The following is a 21,229-nucleotide window of genomic DNA, read 5'->3' as shown; positions in this document are numbered from 1 at the left end:
TTCTGGACCTCAGATGTTGGAGCCACTCTCCCAGTTTCAGGGTCACAGCCCCTAATGCTCCAATTACCACTGGGACCACTTTGGACTTCACCTTCCACATCTGTTCCAGTTCTTCTCTCAGCCTCTGGTACTTCTCGATCTTCTCAGTTCTTTCTTCTTTCCGATGTGACTGTCAGCTGGGATTGCCACATCTATCACAACTGTCACAGCACATTGTCTGGTTGGTTAGCCAGCAGCTGCTTGTCAGTCTGGAACCTGAAGTCCCCCAGGATCTCAGCTCTGCTGTTCTCGGCCACTTTCAGTGGTGGGAACTTCTGATCCATACTCTGCACAGATGTTCCTGTGCAATATCCCGGCCACTTGGTTATGCCTCTCAGTGTACCTCTGTCCCAGCTTGCATCTTACACCCTGCCACTATGTGCTGGATTGTCTCAGGGGCCTGCTCCGTGGGTCCTGTGTGCTGCGGTGATGATATTGATCAGATCCGCCGTGCTGCCCTTCAGGCCTTTTCTAGCCACTGGTAGGATTTCTTGGTGCTATCTGCAGATGATACATCCCAATGAGGGGCTTGGTCTTCCATGACATTTTCTTCCTCCTCCTCATCATTTTCTGACTTCTGCTGCCAGAGGCACTCTTTTAGCAGTTCGTCTCGGAGGCCATCTTTCTGATGAATTCATAGATGCTCTTTGATTCATCCTGAATCTGACACTCACTAATCACTGCCCTCCTTCTTTTCATTGCACAGGTCTCAGGGTGCTGGTCTTTGGATGCAACCCTCTGTTATCGTGAGGTTTTCATGTCTTGACAATTGATGGCCTGGGTCTTATTCCTACCATTGAGCTGGTTTCTCAGCATCTGTCTTACCCTCTGGAAGTATTTGTCTGTCGCTGACCTCCTTGCTTCCTGATCATGGCTCCCATTGGCCTGTGGGATACCCATCTTGATGTACTTCTTTTCCATTCAGGACCTGTCTTTCATTTTAGCTTGCATCCCTCCAGGCTTTCTTGATCTTGGCTTCCAACCTTCTTGTCCATGGGGGGAACTCCCCCATTCTTGATCTTATACCCAAGTATCCCAAGAACTACTCTCAGTGGATGAAGTCGTCATGACAGCTGGTGGCGTATCATCTAGTTCTTTAACACTACTCTCCTCTACTGGGGTTAACTCAGTATCTCCATGCTGTTCAGTAGTGTTCCCATTCTGTTGGAGCCTCTCAATCTTCGGCTTTGATAGTAGCTTAATCCATAGGATTAGGGTTCCCACTACGTTGCATGTGACCCTTCTCCTTTGGCGTACTGTTACCGTAGCATTACATCATTTCAGTGTTTTCAATCCTTGTCCAAGTGTGTCTTGTTCCAGTAGTCCACTTCTCATCAGTGAGGACCATGTTAATCCGGGCAACATCTGAGCCAGTATGGCTTTAGTTGTATTTCTCTTGCTGTTGTAGCGAGGTAGCCTTGTGTAACATTAGGGGCATTACTGGAGGCTTGCCTGGCTGGGATTTGAACTGTTAAATTACCGTTAATCTACTTTGCATGTTTCCATTTTTGCCGTTTTATCCATACTGTGTTTCTACCTCCAACATTACTTTTTTGCGCTTTTGGATTTGTTTCATTTTTATTTTACTTTAGGTGGATTTGCTATTACTATTATTACATTTTATGGCTCTGTCTTCTTTCCTAACAGCATGGTGAGCAATTGTAACTGATCAATTGATCCTGCAGTGATCAATAAAGGTTTTCTGATTCTGAACCTAATTCTGACTTCTTTAATTATTGTATGGTAAAGCCTCTTTTAACTACACATTGACTAATTGATTCGATGTAAATCTAGACATACAACCTAGACATCTCGCCTCTTTTGAAGTAACAAATCACCAAATCTTTGCATCCTAAGCTTTGCAATATCTTCCCTTCTTCTTTCCTGCTTACTGGGGGAAAAGAAGTGGATCAATTTTTAAAACTTCTTTCATATTTGAAAAGTGAACCAGCTTTGACACTTTGCTTCAGAAATACTCAACAAGTAACTGGAAATGAGATCCCAGGAGTCTCTAACTGCATTTATCCTGCAACAGTCCTGCATTTACATTGATCATTATTTCCAAAAAAAAAAACTAAACCTGCTATACACTGCACAACACACACTAACTACCAAAAAATCCTCTTGTGGAGACAGAGCCAAAGTGCAGCTGCAGTTCAGCCAGCATGCAATAAAAATTGAGATTTCTACAATAGGAACATCTGTAGCTTATTTCAAGTGGGTCCCAGAATAATAAAGCATACAATATGTTTTCATGAGCCTGGGTCCCAGGCCAAGAAAATAAAAGAGTTATTTGAGGCCGAGGGTGGAAAGCTGTAGGAGGGGATTTCTCTCTTTTAGTAAAAATATCAACTGTTTTCCCACTAGCTTGGTAAAATAAAAACAAACTTATCCCTGAACTCCTTTTTAGAACCCCTGGGGTAACTTAGAGGTAAATGCTCAAACACACAGAAAAACACACACATAACACCACTTGGTTTAAAACGTACTATGCACTGAGCAACTGGTGCATCCCCAGCGCAGAGCAAAGCAGGAGCAGTATAGAGGAACTCCGTTTCTAATTTGGGCTCTTCTATCCTGCAACGAGGAGCTGCACGAACAATAAACAAAGCACAATAACCGGCCAGGCATTCTCATATCAAGCATCCTCAAAGTAGCGTTGGCACACCCAGACTCAAAGAGTGATAGAGGTGTGTGGAGAGACAGAAAAAACAAAGGAAAAGCAACAGCAGTCAGAAGATAGGGAGAGATGGGGAAGTTTGTCTGAGGAGGCAGCTAAACAACATGCGTCTGCAGACACAGCTGTGCATGTGCGAAGTATCACTGTCATATCAATAACTGAGTTCAAAAAGCAAAAATGTTTCAGATTCAACTCAAACACATATTAGCACTCAGAGACATATTAATTATAATTTCAGCGACAATGTCAATCAAGTGACAGGCAAAATAAACACAATACACCTCCTCCTCCTCCTCCTCCTTCTATCTGACTCTGTTCATTTCACTCTCTCCAAATTTCCCCCCTTCTCCTAGATCTACCTCTGTCTATTTCCCTCGCCCTCACACACGTGCAGAACCCCCCAGAAAACACACAAACACCAGCGCTATCCCGAGGTTGATGGCTGTCACATTTGTGTACTCAGCCTCTTTCAGGAGCCAGCATGGCAAATAACACCCTCATGAATATTCATGACTGATTTGAGATGGAAAGAGAGAGCGCAAGAGAGAGAGAGAGAGGGAAAACAGGAAGGAAGAAAGGGAGGTGGTGACAGGGAAATTGAAGGGTAGGGAGGATAGAAAGTGGTAGAAGAATGCTGTAGACAGCATGATAGCGCGAGACTGGATTAAGGGAATAAACAGATACTGAAAGACTGTGTAGGTTAAAAAGAGAAAAGAGAGTTGGTGTTGATGTGTGTGTATGTGTTTGGTGTTAACTAACTTTATATTTTGCCGGTGCCTGATTCCTCTGCCTTATATTAAGTCAATACCAGAGAGTGAAACGTTTTAAAACAATTTCAACTTTTTTCCTACTTAGAACTCCAGGTCCAACAGTCCACCACTTCAGAACGTCAGTTAATTAACCTCGGCACAAGTGGTACGGTGTTAAGAAGCAACCACAACATAAGAAAAAACAAGATGTGCTTAGTCTACCATATGAAATAAGACATTTAAAATTATCAGTTATATTACACATATTATATATGTGTAATATATATATATATAAATAGGATAGGGTAGGATTTTGCCTCTCTGACATATTGTTACAGTGCACTCTCCTCCTTTCTGTGTATATTTCAGTGCATGCATGTAGATTCATCAAAATGCAACAACAGTAAAGTTGAACATACTTGAACAAATCTCCACCAGCATGTATGTTTTTATTACCTCCACCAAGGAGGTTATGTTTTCACCCGTGTCTGTTTATTTGTCAGCAGGATTACTGAAGTGATTAGCACTGAATTTGGCGGAGGGATGGGGCACGGGCCGAGGACGAACCCATCAAATTTTGGGGCAAATCTGGATCATTTATTATAAATTAGAATTTTTTTCTCTGAAGTCTGGTGAATGTTTTCTTGACATTGGCTATGGTTTGGTCTGCGCCCTTTTACATTACTGTGAGTTTATTTTTGTTCCAATGAGTTTTTACAGTGAAATGGTAAAATCTTAGTCACTTAATACTAAGCACCCCAACTTCATATGGATTTTATTAACTTTATGAACTTTAACAAACTCAATCAACAACTTCCCTCCCTGAATTTATACCTTTTTGCACCACAATCTTGTGTAGTCATGACACATTTCCCATTCGTATTTTTCTTTTACCTCATCACAGCAACAGTTCAGTCAGTTCTTAATCTGGTTTGGTCCTGGCAGTTAAGCTACAGTTTTACAAGTTGTCGCTCTCTAACAGTGGCTAAATGCATTTTGGTTGAATCCCATCCTTTTCCAATGCACTTTTACACTATGGGGAAGTACGCAGCACTGAGATAACGTTGGTCCAATGAAGACTACAGCCCCATCACACATGAACTTGTAGCTGTGGGTCAACATAAGTAGAAAAACTGAAACGATAAAAAAAATAAAAATAAAAAAAAGCAAAAGAAAGGTTGGTCTAGCAAACTGAGATTTGCCTAACTGCTTCACTGTATGATACCAAAACAGTTACTGCAAATGACAAAGAAGACAGCACACATACATCCTCCCAAACAACTCCCCTGCCACTCAAGGTGAAGAAGAAGATGAAAATGACATGCTGCACAGCAGAGATGAAGAAAGCAGGAGCTGTTTTCAACCAGAGAAGCAATAAGTTCCTTACTCCTCGATCCGTGGCAAAACATCCTTGATCAAGAAACTCCTTCATTCCTTAAAGTTGTACTAAGTGTTGTGTTTTTATTCTGACTACTGGAAGGTAGAAAGATAAAATCACATCCATTGAACTTGATCTTAATCAAACCGTTAAGAGTATTGTTTTAGCAAACATTTATTTTCTTATGTTACCTCCCTCACAGTCAGAAAAAATAGGCCCTCTGATAAATTTGAAACTTCTTAACCATTCACGTGTTGGTTCAAAACAAACTGGAATGGTTTTGGTTTACTGGTCCAACAAACTGAAACACTGAGCTAAAAGCTGCATAACACCACAAAGTTCTCAGTCGCAGCATTGCAGCTCTCTCTCTCTCTCTCTCTCTCTCTCTCTCAGTCATTTGCTTCGAGATGTTAACATTGTGAAATATTACTTAATACAGCATTCTGGTCTACAAGGCCAGTTTCAGGACCAAGGACATGACGAAGATTATCAGTTTTTAGATAGAGCATTTATTATTTAGTGGATTTTCTTTTTCTTATTAGATGCATATTTCTCTTCATAATTGATGCTCAATGCTTATTATATTACTTTTTCCCTCTCAGTCCGGCTTACCCTCTCAGTCTCTTCATCACTATGTTACATTCCCTTCACTCTTAATTACTGACAAAGCTTTTCTCACATTTACTCGTTTAATTTTTAATTAGTTATTTACTCATGTAGAACAACAAAAGTTTATTGCATTATATTTCTTTGATTCGGTTCAAACACAATAACCATATTCTTCCTCACAGTGTGGATGAATGTTAAGGGAATAGGTAAATGGGAACTTTATGAGAATAATGGAGCTGCGAGAGCACACCGGGCTGGAGAGACGTATATGCCAGCACGAGTACATGCTGTGTTGAGTCCAATTTAATGGCTAGGGTGATTATTTAGAGTGCTGCTTCTGAGGAGGCAGAGACTGAAATAGAGAAGGGACGGAGAAATGATCTCTGATCCAGAGAATATGAAAGATTTCCTTTAGAGAATATGATAAATAGAGGAAGGAAGAGCCAGACAAAGAAAAACAATAGCACAGAGAGATGCTGCACAGAAAAAGACAAAGGCAGGGAGATGCTGACTTGAATACAGACAAACATTAAATGGATTATGCTTATTTCTATTATTTATTTATTTGTTTGTTTGTTTTTTGCAGAAAAGAGATATTTTAGTTCACTTATAAATTAAATAATGAAAACCCAGACACTATGAATCATCTATGTTTCTCCTGATTGTTTCACTGGCACTTCACACTATTGGATGGTAGAAGGTTACCACTGTATGTATGAAGATTGATGTTTTTGTAATAAGACAAAGGTAATGGATGTTGTATCATTAACTCTGTGTTTTATGTGGTCAGATGTGTTTTTGTAGTAATGAAGTAATTTATTCATTCCTTCATTAGCCATACTGCTTATCCTTTTTGTGTGTGTGTGTGTGTGTGTGTGTGTGTGTGTGTGTCAGTCTATCACAAGGCTGAGATATAGAGTCAAGCAACCATTCACACTCACAATCACAACACCTATGGGCAAATTTAGAGTTGCCAATTAACCTAAATGCCTTTTGATTGTGGGAGGAAACCTGGCACAAGGAGAACATGCCAACTCAACACATAAAGCACCCAGTTAGCCGGCAGGTTCAAACCCAGAACCTTTTTGCTGTGAGGCGACAGTGCTAGCCACTGCACCACCAAAGTAAACCGCCATATATTCTTCAACTGTGCAGGGGTTTTTAACTCCATACAGTTTTCTACTTGCTAGCCAACCAGGAAGATCAACCAGGAACTGTTTTTTTTTTCACTAATATATCAACCCAAGGGACAGTCTTCTAAAACCTTATTGTACTATTGGACAAGAGAAGGTAGAAGAGGAGTGATCAATCAATCAATGTGTGTTTTAGTAACACATACAACTACAAGCTCATCAAACATCAAAGAACAAATACAGTAGGAAAAAGTAATATAGTAGGACAAAACCTTTTTCATTTTCAGATGGAAAAGGCAAGTAAGAAAAATAAATAAATAAATAAATAAATAAAACCAAACGACAAAAACAGGTCACACAACACAATCACTTTGTGAATGGAATACTTTCCAATTTGTTGGCGGTGTGTGGGTTTTTTTCTTTCAACACCCTGGAAGCCTAATTATTGGCTTCATCCCAGCTGAAAGAAATTCATCTAATTCTCATTTTATCTTTTGTGCCTTTTCTCAAGACTGCATGAAACCCATTTGTCAGTTGGAGGCACTGACACACAAACACAAATAAAGGCACGAGAGAACAGACTGAACCAGGGAAGCAAACAAAGACCATGAGAATCCCATCGCCAGAGAGTATGTATGAACTCCCAGAGAACACACACATACAACACACATACAACATGAGTCAGCACCAAAGCGGATACAAACATACGCAATGAAACACCACAATTACACTAACAATCATATGCTAAATGTTTACTCAAGGCCGCAGATACACTCGCACACAAACGGTCGCGAAAACAATCGATTCTGCCTCCTTGCTAGTAAAAGGGCATTTGAGGTGAAATCGATGGTGGAGCTTTGTGGAATAAAAGCATCCTGGGCATTCTGCATGTGTGTATGTGTGTGTGTGTGTGTGTGTGTGTGTATGAGCGAGAGAGAGAGACAGACTCACAGAGAAAGTGTGAGTGTGTGTGTGGTATAACCACCAGAGAGGACTAGTTGGTCCTTAGAAGTACATCTCCCCTCTGATCCTTGGAAAAATCCACTAATCCTTACACACACACGCACACACACAGAGGCAAACACACAGAAAAGAATGAATGGGATGATAAATTCAGTTGCCGTACAAATTCACAGACCAAAAAACAAATGACGACTATGATACAAAAACAGATAGAGTGAGAGAAAATGGGAGAAAAATGAGAAAGAACAAAATCAGGGAGAAAAACTTGTTTGCCTTTTGATAATAATCGCTGTCTCAATCTGTCTCTGTCTATCTATCTATATATCTTTCTCTCTCACACACACACAGCATTTATCCCCTCATCAGTAATCATCTCACTAATTAACTAACCCAACAACGATAGCACACAGTTCAAGATGACAGCTTTTTAATGAGGGAGATACTAATCACTTTGACCCTCAGTCTGTCAACACTCCCACTGCGGAAACATGCTGAAAAGCTGAACATAGACTCAAAGCATTGAACTCATGTGGCAGAGAGTCTCCACAGATGAAGACGATGTGTTTCATACTTCTGTCTGAATGCTCACTGACCTGGAGCTGCACAGAACATGAATTCATCATCTGCTATACTGCTTTAGGATTAATGCATGAAAAGGGAAGTTGTAGATTACATTTGAGGTAAAATGACATATTGTGGATGTCCCAGTAGAAAATACCTCACATGCCTTTAACAACTGTAGGAATTAAGACTTGACCTGAATCCATTTTTTTCCAAGACAGATCTGAAGCCGTCTGCACAAAATACCTCAAGTTTTCTATAAGTATGGCACTTAAGATTTAATTTCTCCTCAGCTGAGGGAGTTACTCAGGGTGTTGCACAGAATCTCTTAAAATGTTTCCTTACTTATAGGAAAAAAGGTATTTACAGAAGTGAAAAAGATTTCACAACGGTAAAATTGTACTGCATCGTTAAGGGTGTGTCTCGGTTGAGGAACATTCTTCCTGGGATGAGTTCATTTTCTTCATTTATCACCATGAACTCGGCCATGTTGCAGTTGAGATAGAGTCAGAGGTACCTTTAGTTTTTTCCCTAAGCTTGGTCGCTAAGGTCTTTCGTGCAACAGTTTAACTGACTGACTGATTCCTTAAACTATAGGAGAAAAACCATAAATACATAAGTGAACATTTAAGGAAACCTTGAGGATGAAACTTAAGGCTGTGCAACCATTTTTATTTCAAGAAAACCTTAAGACTTTAAGGAAAATCTTAACTTAAGGTGTTTTGTGCAACTGGCTCCTGTTTCGGTAGTTTGATGTGAAACACCCTCTTCACTGACAGCGGTGCTGCAGTCTGTTTTGGCTCAGGAGTTCTGGTGTGGTGGAAATCTTTGTGAGCTGAAGAAAAAGTTCAGATGCCTCAGGCAGAAGTGTTTTAGCCAGCATGTGAATCAGAGCAATGCCACGTCCAGGTGTCTTGTGAGCAGGACAAATATGACCCAGATGCCACATGTCCTTATCTAACCATTGATATGTGCATCTTGCCTTTTTTGCCTGGCACTCAGGACGAGATGTTTATCACATGCATGGCAGAAGCTAGGAGAGTAGCACTTTACCTGAACACAGAACACGAGTAGAAAAGGAAATGGAAACAAAATGACAATGGAGACAATGGACATACAGCGGGTTTTGGTAAAGACATTACGGCACAGTTCTGCATGGCAGCCACCTTGCCTGCTTGCCTGCTTTTGACACCACCCCCGCTCTATTTTTTCCTCATTTGCTACTTGTGTTCACAATCCCCTCTGTAAATCAGTAAAATGTATCTTGGAGGAGAGTTGATATGATGTAACTGAAAAACAACAAAGCTGGACAAAGATAAATTTTTTGACAAATAAACCATTCCATATCAATGAAAAATCATGTTAAATCATTGCCTGATCTGAATAGCATCATAAGCACAGAAACACTCCCATCTCTGTTTTTATCTTAATTAATGAACAGGCCTCCCCTTTTCATCTTCTCCTCTCAGAGTGAATCTTGGCTGAGGCACAAAGAGTGGGAGAGTGCACTTAAGTTTGGCCCATTATCTTCAGGGTTCTTTGACTGTTTATTAATATCTAAGCTTGAGTACCAGTGTCAAAAAGCAATTACAGACTCATCTAGCACACGTCTCACATGTCCGTTGTGTTCTTTCAGCCATAATGTTTAATTGTCTATCGGTATCATTTTCATTCTGTCACGCTAGCTGACATTGGCACCAGGTCTATAACAGGTCTTGGAGCAGCAGACTGCAGTTATTGTACATCGAGGAGCCAGAGAAACACAGTTGGATTTTTTTTTTTCACACCATTTTCTTCCTTTTTAACCCGAGTATACACATCCTCATCATTTGATATGAATACAAGAGCAAGTAATTGCAGTTTTGGCACCAGTTTTTATACATTTGTCCACGAAATTGTGTCTTTTTTTTTTTACATGAAATTCTAATGTAGGATTTTATATGCTGAGCTGAAATTAACAAATGTCAGACGCTTTTCTAACGTGTTAATCTGCTTAAATTATTATCAAACAATGTACCTACTTGAATTATCTACTGATGACTTGCCAATGAACCAATTCAACATATGAAATCTGTTCAAAATATAAGTGATGATTTGATTCATCTAATATGCATTTTCACATCTTCCATTTTTATGTCTCTTATATGAAAGGAAATGAATAAATAAGGAGAAATGAATCAAAGCAGTGCAGTGGTAACTTGTAAGAAATGCAGTGTTCAGTAGAATACATAAATCTTGACACAACTATGATGAGATTTGGCTCGAATGTGGTCGGGACGATTAAAATGAAAATACTTTGATCATTTAAAAATGATCAACGGAGAAGCTGTGACTCAAACACGAAATGTAACTAAACTGGAAGAATACGACTTTGGCGGTGTAACTTCATCAGAACTGGATGTCTCAGACATCCACAACCACAGTGTCAGCTACGTAGTCATCTGCAGATGCGTAGTCTCATCACAAAGTGACAGAAGCATGTGTGGTTATGTGAGACTACAAGCCCAGTGACAGGTGATACAGCGAGGACGCCCAATCCAATTTGGCAAATGTGCGTTGCCTCGATTCCTCTGTCCTTGCATCTCATCCTTTCAGAGGAGTTGTAGAGTGAGGAACAGATGCAAGTGAAGGGAGCTTTTCTCTTCCCTCCTTTGTGCTTTTATCCATCTCTCCAAGTACAACCTCTCCTTTTTTTCTCTTCTTTCACTCCTCTCTCTCTCTCTCTCTCTCTCTCTCTCTCCCGCTCGTCCTCTCTCCGTGTCGCCCCATCTCCTCAGCAGTTTATCATAATCACATCACCTCAGTGTGATGGAGCACACTTAGGGCTTATTATGTGTCACACTCATAGACACACACACACATGTACACGCTCACGTACAGGAATAAGATCCACTTAAGCCTTATTACATGTCTGACTGTGCTTCTTACATGGGAGATTATCCATGGGACTGTGTGCTGGGGGGCAGAGGGCAAGAGCTGCAGGTGGGATGGACACACACACACACACACACACACACACACACACACACACACACACACACACACACACACCTCAATTCAATTCAATTCAACTCAGATGCGAGCAGAAAGATATTCTAGAGATTTTTAAATTGGAAATTCTTCAGAATTGGCATAAGTGGACACAGGTGGAAAAGACTAAACAAACAGAATAGAATAGAATAAATAAAATAGAAAAGCAGGACCTGCTAAAATTTAAAGGAAGAAAAAAAAAAAGAAGAGGGTGATTTTTTCCCTCCATTATCTTTCTGTAGTAATGCCACACATGCGTATGAGCCATAGACTGTATATACTGTAAAAAGGTATGAGCACACACACACAAACACACACACAAACACACACACACACACACACACACACACACACACACACACACACACACACACACACACACACACACACACACACACACACACACACACACACACACACACACACACACAAACACACAGCAGGGGTGTTGTACTATAAGGACAGAGACAGAGCGTCTGTAGGGGGAACCAAAGAGGCCACTTCAGTGTATGTGTGTTTGTGTGTGTGCTTAATACACACACATATAGGACACAGCAAACAAGCGTGTACAGTGCCTGTGTGTGTGCATGTGCTATAAAAAGTGTGTGTGTGTGTGTGTGTGTGTGTGTGTGTGTGTGTGTCAGCAGGTGGTGGGACAAGGTGCACTGCAGTCTAGCCACTTGTTCTCTTCCTTCAGTGTCCTCAGACCTCAGGAAAAAGAAACGGTGATCCTGTTCATAATATTGCTTTCCTTTTTTTTTTCCAGCATCTTTTAACAAATATGTTGGAAACATATACAGAAGATTAAATCACACCAATAAAGGTGTTCCTCCTTTTTAGGCAACAGTACCTTGAGTACCCCCCACCCCCCCATTGCCCACCGCCTTTGCTCCTAGCTCCTTCATCAAATTTCAAATATCCTGTCTGCAGTGCATCACTGAATCATCACACATCAATGACACAAGTGCAAGTGTATTGCTGCCACACAGAGGCCCGCTCAGTTCATATGAAAAACCTTACGCTAGTGCTATGTAATTACTTTGCAAATGCAATGTTCTGCAATAAAAGTGTCACAGCTTAGTCATGCATTCATTCATTCTCTGCCTGCCTCTGCCATGTTACTAACTCTGCTGCCATTTCAGAGCCTGCCACACCTTCCTGCCCTGCAGTAACCCCGGCTTTCCCACGTCTCCGCCACCCGACTCTTCTCCACCCACCCACTCACCTGTTCTCGGTTCTCTTATCATCTATTATGCCTTTCTTACCTGTTTTACCTGTCTTATCTTCCTGTTACTGACCACTGCCTTCGCCCTGACTTCGCAAACAGCTTTGAAATTTTACCAGTATGACTTATTTGTGCTATAGAGGTCTCCTGAACATTAGCCATGACAGACAGTGTGTGTAAGAGCTAGAAGTACAGTAGGCTACAGAGAAACTGCAAATCCACATTAAACGTATTTAGGTGATTTCATAAAGCACAAAAGACTGCAAGGCTTTCTAATGACCAGCCAGTTTAAGAGAGCAGGTGGTATTGCATTACATTACATTACATTTATTCATTTGGCAGACGCTTTTACTCAAAGCGACTTACAAGTGAGGAACATAACTAAAGCCTTCAGTGCAGTAGGACCTTGGTCTAAGTAGAGCGCAAGGACAATGACAGATGTTGATAATGGTAAAGTTTTTTTTTAATGGTGTGTTAAAACTGAACAGTATGAAAAAAAAACATGATCACATCACATGAGCCTGTGGCTTAGCATGAGTCTTGAATTTTGATTATCCTTCTATGCTAGTAAAGAGCATCTTTGATTATGTCTAATAAATTATTATTGCATAGTATCAGCTAACAGTGGACTAATATCTACTAACTTTGATCCATAATATAAAATGTTGTCTGGCAATGATTGTAACTATTAGTTAACTACTGCACCTACCAAGCAAACCTCATGCTGTACATAACGTCTGTGTGTCATTTAAATCATTACGTCAAACAAAATTAGACACTACGGCATTTTATCAGACATTCTCCAAAGGCGGCACAAAGTATCTGGCAATCTCTTCCTGGTTCACACATATCATTGGAAGGCTATTATTATCAGGCAGAAATATGCACAAATGTGAAGCTTTCATTATGTAAAATTGCTTTCTTAAAGATTCTGTGGAAATGATCTAAAGATAAATACTAAAGAATCATGTGAAAAGCGGAGTCAGCAGACTTGTTGGGTGTGTGTCAGGTTTTCTTTGAGCAAACGTGAGACTGAGATACTGAAAAATGTATCAAAACATGATCTATAATGTTCTCAATAGTTCAAACCTCATAGGAGTATGTTGTTACAGTAATGGTATATCCAACCACTGTGTTGTGTGCTGGGATGTTTCTTTGAAGGGAATGATAAATTTGCACATCTGTCATTTGTCAGCCTGAAATCCCTAAAGTCAGTGAAATGGTGAGGCAGATATGGGATGCAGATATGCATGCTTAGTCTAGATCAGGGGTGTAAACTTATTTTCAGCCAGCGAACCAAAAAGAAATTTGCTTCCTGCAATACAAGCCTATGAAAACGTATTGCTGCTTATTTGGGGTACCATATGGGTGACCTCTCTAAGCACACCTGAGAGCCATTTTTGGGTTCCACCCTTCAGTTTGAGAAACCAGGATCTACTCTGATTTTATGACTTTCATTTTCCTGCATCCCCAACATTCATTCCCTCTAAGTCACCCTTCTCCCACTTCTCATTCTCTGTGTTTTCTTCTCTCCTTCAGTCATGAATATTCATGAGGTTGTTATTTGCATTGCTGGCTCCTGAAAGAGGCTGAGTATACAAAGGTGACAGCCATCAACCTCAGGAGGCGGTGGTGTTGAGAGATGAGAGAGAGCGCAGATGAGGAGGAAAGGAACAAGTTGAGATGATAGAAAAAAAGAATCAGAGAGAAACCGAAAGAAAAAGTGAAATGACAGCGAAAGAGAACGGAATATCAAATAAAACTGGAGCCACTTCAATGAAAGCATTTGTGTTCTTACCTCAATGTAAACTGTTCTGTGTTTGACTCTGTCCTCATGTAGATACCAAACGCCACCGTCTTGCCGAGCCGGACTGGGCTGGGCGGCACCAGAACCTCCACATTTTCATCCAGTCTCAGTCTTTCTCCTTTGGCAGAAACCGGACCCATGGTCATGACCACAGAACCAGCTTTCAGCATGTCCTGAAGACCCCCATCCACTAGGGGGCTCCACTGTCCCCCGAGGCCCATACCCAGACCTCCAAGAGGCCCGACATTTGCGCTCTGACCTCTCCATGGCTCGTTGACAATGAAGGGACACTCCTGACCAGCCCCTTCTACTGGTATAACTGAGTAATACACATCCACCGAGGGTAGAGTCACTTCAGGAGGTCTTTTTCTCACTTGCGTTGGTGTAAACCAAGCTGGGGGAATCTCCAGACGGACAACGCAGATGCCAGATGGTCCCATGAGTCGGCAGCCAGCCGAGGGTGCTGCTTCACTGGTGTCCCGGATGGCCATGGCTCTGACACATGGCAGGAGGGATGGAGGAGGCGGGTCAGGCTCATCCCAACGCCGCCCAACTAAGTAAAACAGTATCTGAGGACACAACAAATACATATAATGTCATAATGGGTAAATTAGCAAACAGCTAGCCAACAAGTGACTTGACTAAAAAAAAAATATCGAAAACTATGAATGTTATCTTGCCTGTAATAGTCAAAATCATGAATCGTGGAATCAATGAATGTGATCATCAGCTCTAACTAATGAAAGCATTTTCTTCTTCTGTGTAAATAAACAACTGTTTGCTAACACGGTAACTTTAACTACCCACTGTCCCCAAGAGGCCAAAAATCATTGAAAGGCAGGTTAGAGAGAATACAAAAAAACTTTGTCACACCATTTTTCCTGAATTCATTTAATGGATTCATTTTTATCTCCTCTGAAAGCAGCTAACGAGCTTCAAGCAGTCGATTCATGAGCAGACAAACATATGATAAATCAATGGATGTAATCTTCTGATTATACGATTGGCATATTAAGTGTATGTGAGGCCTAAAACCTTATTTGATTGCATTAGAGGATGCATGTGTAAAAAGTCAATGAAGATCCAAAGGAAAACATTATACTGCCAATACCTGTATCCAGGGCTGTGTTGACCCTACTTTGGGCACCACCACTTGACCTTTGACCTTCCAGTTCAGTGTCACCTGGTTGGTCGTCAGCAGCACATGCGGCGGCGGGCCCTGAAGCAGCTCCACTGGGATTGGCTGCTCAATGCTCACGTTTCCGTAACTGCAATTGACGCTCGGCAGGGACTGCGGGGCAGCGATGCCCGGTTCCAGCTGTTGGAGAAAGAAGGGCTCCGTCCGCGACGACAGGCTGCCGTTTCGCATAACCTCCTGATTGGCTTCCCGCAGGAAGAAGGCGGAGTCAGCACCACTCAGTTGGCATTGGACGGGGAGGTAGGTGGGGAGGGAGGATGAGAAACGGGGCTGGGAGGAGTCCGGCCCTCCTCCTGGTCCTCCACCTCCTGCTGCTCCTGCTCGGCTGTCAGACACTGAGGAGGAGAGCAGGAAAGAGAGAGACAGAGAAAAAAGAAAAGGATTAGCTGTGTTATAATTACAAAAACATCCCTCTCATAAAACAAATAATGAATACAACGCTTTATAATGCTTACAGCATCATTTTGTAACTGCAATCCAAAGAAGCTAATGATCTATTAAAGTCAAGACAGCAAACAGTGTGTACATCCGAGACTCACCGACCTGTGAAATGCATTTTCATTGTATACATGCACTAATATAAACACATGCTCACATCCATCACCTTTTTTCACATAAATTCACACATGCATTACATCCAGCTGACACAACATACACCACAGTACATGGTGTTTCCTAACAGTTTCCCTACACGGAGAAATGAACACAAACACATTAGCGCTGCGTCGTGTATACAAGAAAGATAGACTCAGCATCAGACAGGGCTCTACATTAATACACCACTTTTTTTTTATTCTCGTTCAAAACACATTACACCTGCATGTATCAAACATGACATATTGCTCTTTGTCAGTCTATTTCCATATATTTACCTTCACTGTTTTAAAAATCATTTCCTAGTGTATTTACCAGACATTCCACAAAGATTGGGAGTTAGGAGTCTGGGATTACTGGGGTTTTGGTTCAGTATCTCATTTCCAAAGAGGACAAGGGGGTAACACTGAGTGTGCTGTGATGGGAGGGAGTTTTGATCCCTATTCCTTAATCCTCCATCGCTCAGTATTTGTTATTAATCCTTTGTTTGGCTTGTCAGCGTTATATTGTGCAAGGCACTGAATGACCAAACTGATCACTTATCGTAAACTCTGATATGAGTTGAGTCGAGTGTGGTTCTTTTACAGCAGAGTTTGGGGTACCATTAGTGATGGGATCCTACATAAACATTCTATTATACACTATTTTCTGTCACAGTTATTTCACATTTGAGATTTTTATATCTCAGTTTTTTTTTCCCCTGTGCAGGATTTGGCAACATTTGAATCACATTTGGATGACAGTTGTTGAGTTGTTTGGTAACTACAATCACTTTATACACAGACAGACCTTTTTCTTTTTTGTTTAAACCAGAAACAGCTGTTATATCACTCCGTTCAAAAGGCACCAGAATCCCTTGACAAAAACAGCAATTTTATCTCGCAGAACACGGGGGTGTTGCTGGTCTACTACCGCCTAGATCGTCTAGTTTGGTTGTTATTGTGTGACTTTCAGTGATGAAAGAAGTATTCAGCTCACACAATAACCGAAACAAACTAACTGATTGAGCAGTAGACTGGCAACTCCCATGTTCTGCAAGGTAAAATTACTGTTTTTTCAATGGAGTCTGGTGGCTTTGAGCAGGGTGATATAATGGCTGTTTCCGATTAAACAAAAAGGATGTTACTTTTTAACAAAATAAAAAAAAAAATAAAAAAAAACAGTCTGTGTCAGTTAAACTGTAAAACATGTTGATACCGGTTAGACATGCAGTGCAGTGTCTCGAACTTTATGTGGGAATTGTGGCCACAGACAACAAGAAAGTAGCATACTGTAGAAAAACATTTGCAGAACATGATTGAATGGAATGGCTACTGCTGTAAATAAGAGCACAAACTAGCATTTATATACACAATTTATATACACAAAAATAGATGGGAGGTTTTCCATTGAACCTGTGCTGGCACAGAGAAAACACACGCACACACAGCAGTGGGTTTGTGTGGAAATGTGTGTGTAAATCTTTGTGTCCTGGGGTAGCAGAGTGTGAAAATATAATGAGGGTGGGACAGCATAGCGGTGTCTGGGGCAAGTCATACTGAGGCGACTTCACAAAAAAATAATAGCAGAGAAATAAAGTGATACCTCAGTGCAACATGAATAAGCAGGCTGGTTTGGTTATGGTGCGTGGGCACGTAGGGATAAGATTAGAGTGAAAGAGACAGGCGAAGGGAAAGAGGGAGTGAGAGAGACAGAGATAGAGAGAGAGAGAGAGGGAGCGAGAGAGCAATAGAATAAAGTGAAGAAGATTGAGGCAGAAGAAAAAGAAAAAAACAAAATAAAAGTGAGACAAAGAGGGAAAAAGAAGGAGTGAAAAGGAGTGAGGAATGAAAAAAAAAAGAAGCTGTGCATACAAAACAATGTGACAGATTGGAGATACTGGCATTTTTATGTTACACAGGATGACTGCATTCACAAATGACATCAACTTGTCTCGGATCGTTGTCCCTGAAGAATCTGAGCAAACTTTTTGAGAAGATGGATATGTCCTCCTGCACTAACACTGTCTACTGTACAATGTCAATAAAGCTTTGGAGTGCTGACAATGGAAAAAATAAGAAGTGGAACTAAAATTAGTAGTATGATTTAGTTATGTTATGTGCTTGGTCATGTGATTTAAGACACTACGACTACCTCAGTTAATGGTTAGGGTAACTTGTCTGGGTCAATGAGAGGACTTCCAAAATAGGAAAAAAAAAAATCACACTTCTTTCATATTAATAGTAGGTTAAAATATACAGCTCCCTTGGCTTCATCAGTACTTTAATAAAATGTAAGTTCATGTAACATTAGAGGTCGACATAATGCAAATTAACGCCTGCAGCATGGGGGTCACAGAAGGCACTTTATGTTTTGGAGCCTACCATCCACAGAGGTCAAGAATCACGTGGTAGCTGAAATGTTGCCAGAGTGAATTTTCCAATGTAGTTTGTAACCACCCGCTGCTGACTGACAGATAGGTCATGTGGTCAGAACACATCAGCACATTAGCCTCAGTAAGCTGCAGGTTTTTTTTTCCTCTTTTATTCCTTTCCCATTATCATGGGTGTCCTTGAGGCGCAAAAGCCTGCATGTGTGTCTCAGTGTGTGTGTGTGTCCACAGGAGTCTTTTTGAAGCATATGTCCCAATCCCGGACAGGGACCTCGAGCAGCTGACACACACACAAACACACACGCACGCACACATGCACGCACGCACACACACGCACACACACGCACACACACGCACACACACGCACACACACACACGCACACACAGGCAAAGGTTGACCCTTGGATGAAATCATTAACATTGTGTGATACAAATAGGGAAAGATCTCAGGTCATAATTTCTTTCCATTCTCATGGTTTTTAAACAAGTGAGCAGAATATTGGTTGGTCTTTTATTAACTTGCTGTTGCTGTTCACCCTTGCTCCCTTCTTACATTAGTAATCTGACAATGTAAGCTTCTACTGTGAACTTTAATAATCAGTGTATAAATGCAACTGTTAGGACTCTTATCTTATGTAAAGAAACATCACTATAAATATAATTTTCAGACATGAGAGGCAAGTCGCTCTCAGCTCAATAGGCGGTGCTATACTATAAGTCAGAGTCGTTCCTTTGAAATCAGGTGTTCTAACACTTGTGTAGCATTGGCTACCATTGAACCTGGCACGGTCCAGATTCCCTGGCGTCATTACTTTGGCAACCACCAACCACAACAGGAGTCCATACCCGCTGCGTCCTGCTGCACGATGCGTGTGTGTGTGTGTGTGTGTGTGTGTGTGTGTGTTTCTGAGTGTGAGAGAGAGAGAGAGAGAGAGAGAGAGAGAGAGAGAGAGAGAGAGCAAGTGTTTCTAAGCAGACGTGCGTGTAAATTAATGAGTGCTCTACATGTGCGTGCATGGTTAGATAACTATGTATTTGTACGACATGCAAAAGTGTAAATGTGCATACATGTATACATATAAATGACCGAGGTAAGGTATACTGTGTGTGTATATATATATATATATATATATACGTGTGTGTGTGTGTGTGTCTTTATGTGTATGTGGAAAACTGGACAGGAACAAAGCCAGATGTACGGAGATTTGACAAGGCCCATCTGTGATCCTTTCTCCCCCAAAAATTGCCCATCCTGCTTTATTTCCAAGTACACACACACACTGACACGCACGAACACAAACACACACACACACACACACACACAGCCAATAATCAGAACACAGTGGAGCGTGTAGGACAGGAGGAAAGAGAGAGGAAGAAAGAAGCAAAGCCAGATGGGTACGAGAGAAAAGGGGAGATACCAAGATGTGATAACGGTATCAGTGCTGCTCGATATTGTGTTAGTTAAATATTGGCTGAGATTTTTATATTTAATTAGATACAGACAGACACACACATACACATGCATGATTCTTTCATATCAGGTCTGTCTGCGTGTGTGTGTGTGTGACCAGTCATGCTGCAGCTACGTCTGTAACAGCAAATCATTACTCATAAACACACATAAACATAAACTTGAACACACACACAATCCATAGCTCCATTTAACTTTTCTGTGTAAAACTTTCAGTTTCATTTCCATCGGGGGCAAGATTGGCCCGCCACGCCATGACTGCCACATCTTGCCAAAACAGAAGGTGTCAAAGGGCCCAGAATGTTATTCATGATTTTATGTTACTTCCAATTTCCCTTCATGTATGACAATCGTCAACAAACTACCTCCACACTCTGCTCCCCCTCCATCTGTTTGGTACTTTATGTGCCAGTCATGCTATTTTTCTTGTTTAGGTTTTTCTTTAAACTGACATTTCGGTTGTCGCTCATCTACAGTATCCACTATAAAGGTCCATGCCAGCATCTTTCCTGCATTGGCACCAGCAAGCAGGTTTTTGCAAATGTTTTACTGTATTAAGAAATAAAAACACAAAATTGCTTGCATGCAAACGTCTTTATTTTTAGGCTAACTGAGCTCACAGTAAGAATTGGCATACTTCTACTACTGTTTTTCTTCCTCTGTAAACTATTAAAATACAACACAGTTGCCCAAAACTGACTTATGTTTGATGGAAAACATCAAAACATCTGTTTGCTTTTGCTTCAGTCAAAGCTTTTATCCACAGTAGCAAATTGCGCCCCCTCCAAAACAAAAAATTAAAAAATAAAAAGGCACAGACACAGCAAAGAAAAAAAGAAAAATCCATCACGGGTGAATTTCCTGAACAGAATGAATTCCATTGATCACACAGATGGCAGACTATCAGAGAGAGAGAGAGACAGGAAGAGATATGGAGAGTGAGAGAGATACAGACAGATATGTAGACAGAGATGGGGGTGAGATGTGGATGGAAGGAAAGGCGCACTGGTGAGGAGGAGAGATAACAGGGCGAAAAGAGGATGAGGAGGATGAGAGAGGGATGAGGTTTCTATTTCTGAGCAGAGCATTCATCACAAGCTTGGAGTTTATTTTGGTGGTCTCTCCGTCTCTCGCTCTCCCTGCCCTTCTCTCTCTGTCTGTCTCTCTATCTCCCAGCTCACTCTATAGCTGTTTGCTGGCGTTAATGTTAACATTGTTAAAAGTGTATAAGGGGACATAAATGTCAGTTTACCAATCATGGAGAGTACTGCTCGGCCTGTAAACAGTTGTATAATGCTCTGGAGGAATGTTTGTCAAGTCTGAGGAAATAACCCCTGATGATGTCAGAGTGATGGGCGATCTGGGCCTGAGCTTGGATGCTACAAAAGTATTACTGAAAGCCAGTGTTAGAATATGGG

The 21,229-nt window shown here is 41.1% G+C and overlaps 1 protein-coding gene across 1 annotated transcript in view; it reads right to left on the bottom strand.

Moving 5' to 3' along the window:
* LOC111236462 (transmembrane protein 132C-like) overlaps positions 1–21,229 on the bottom strand; it is a 218,434-nt gene that overhangs the window by 145,660 nt on the left and 51,545 nt on the right. Inside the window, exons 2-3 of the mRNA XM_022765196.1 lie at positions 15,286–15,707; positions 14,166–14,743 (exon numbers count right to left, since the gene is read on the bottom strand). Coding sequence (XP_022620917.1) covers positions 14,166–14,743; positions 15,286–15,707 — 1,000 coding nt within the window. The remainder of the gene's footprint in view (positions 1–14,165; positions 14,744–15,285; positions 15,708–21,229) is intronic.

Source organism: Seriola dumerili, unplaced genomic scaffold (assembly GCF_002260705.1).
Source record: "Seriola dumerili isolate Sdu_G_001 unplaced genomic scaffold, Sdu_1.0 BDQW01000668.1, whole genome shotgun sequence".
Classification (NCBI taxonomy): Eukaryota; Metazoa; Chordata; class Actinopteri; order Carangiformes; family Carangidae; genus Seriola; species Seriola dumerili.
This window is presented reverse-complemented; position numbering and strand designations above follow the sequence as displayed.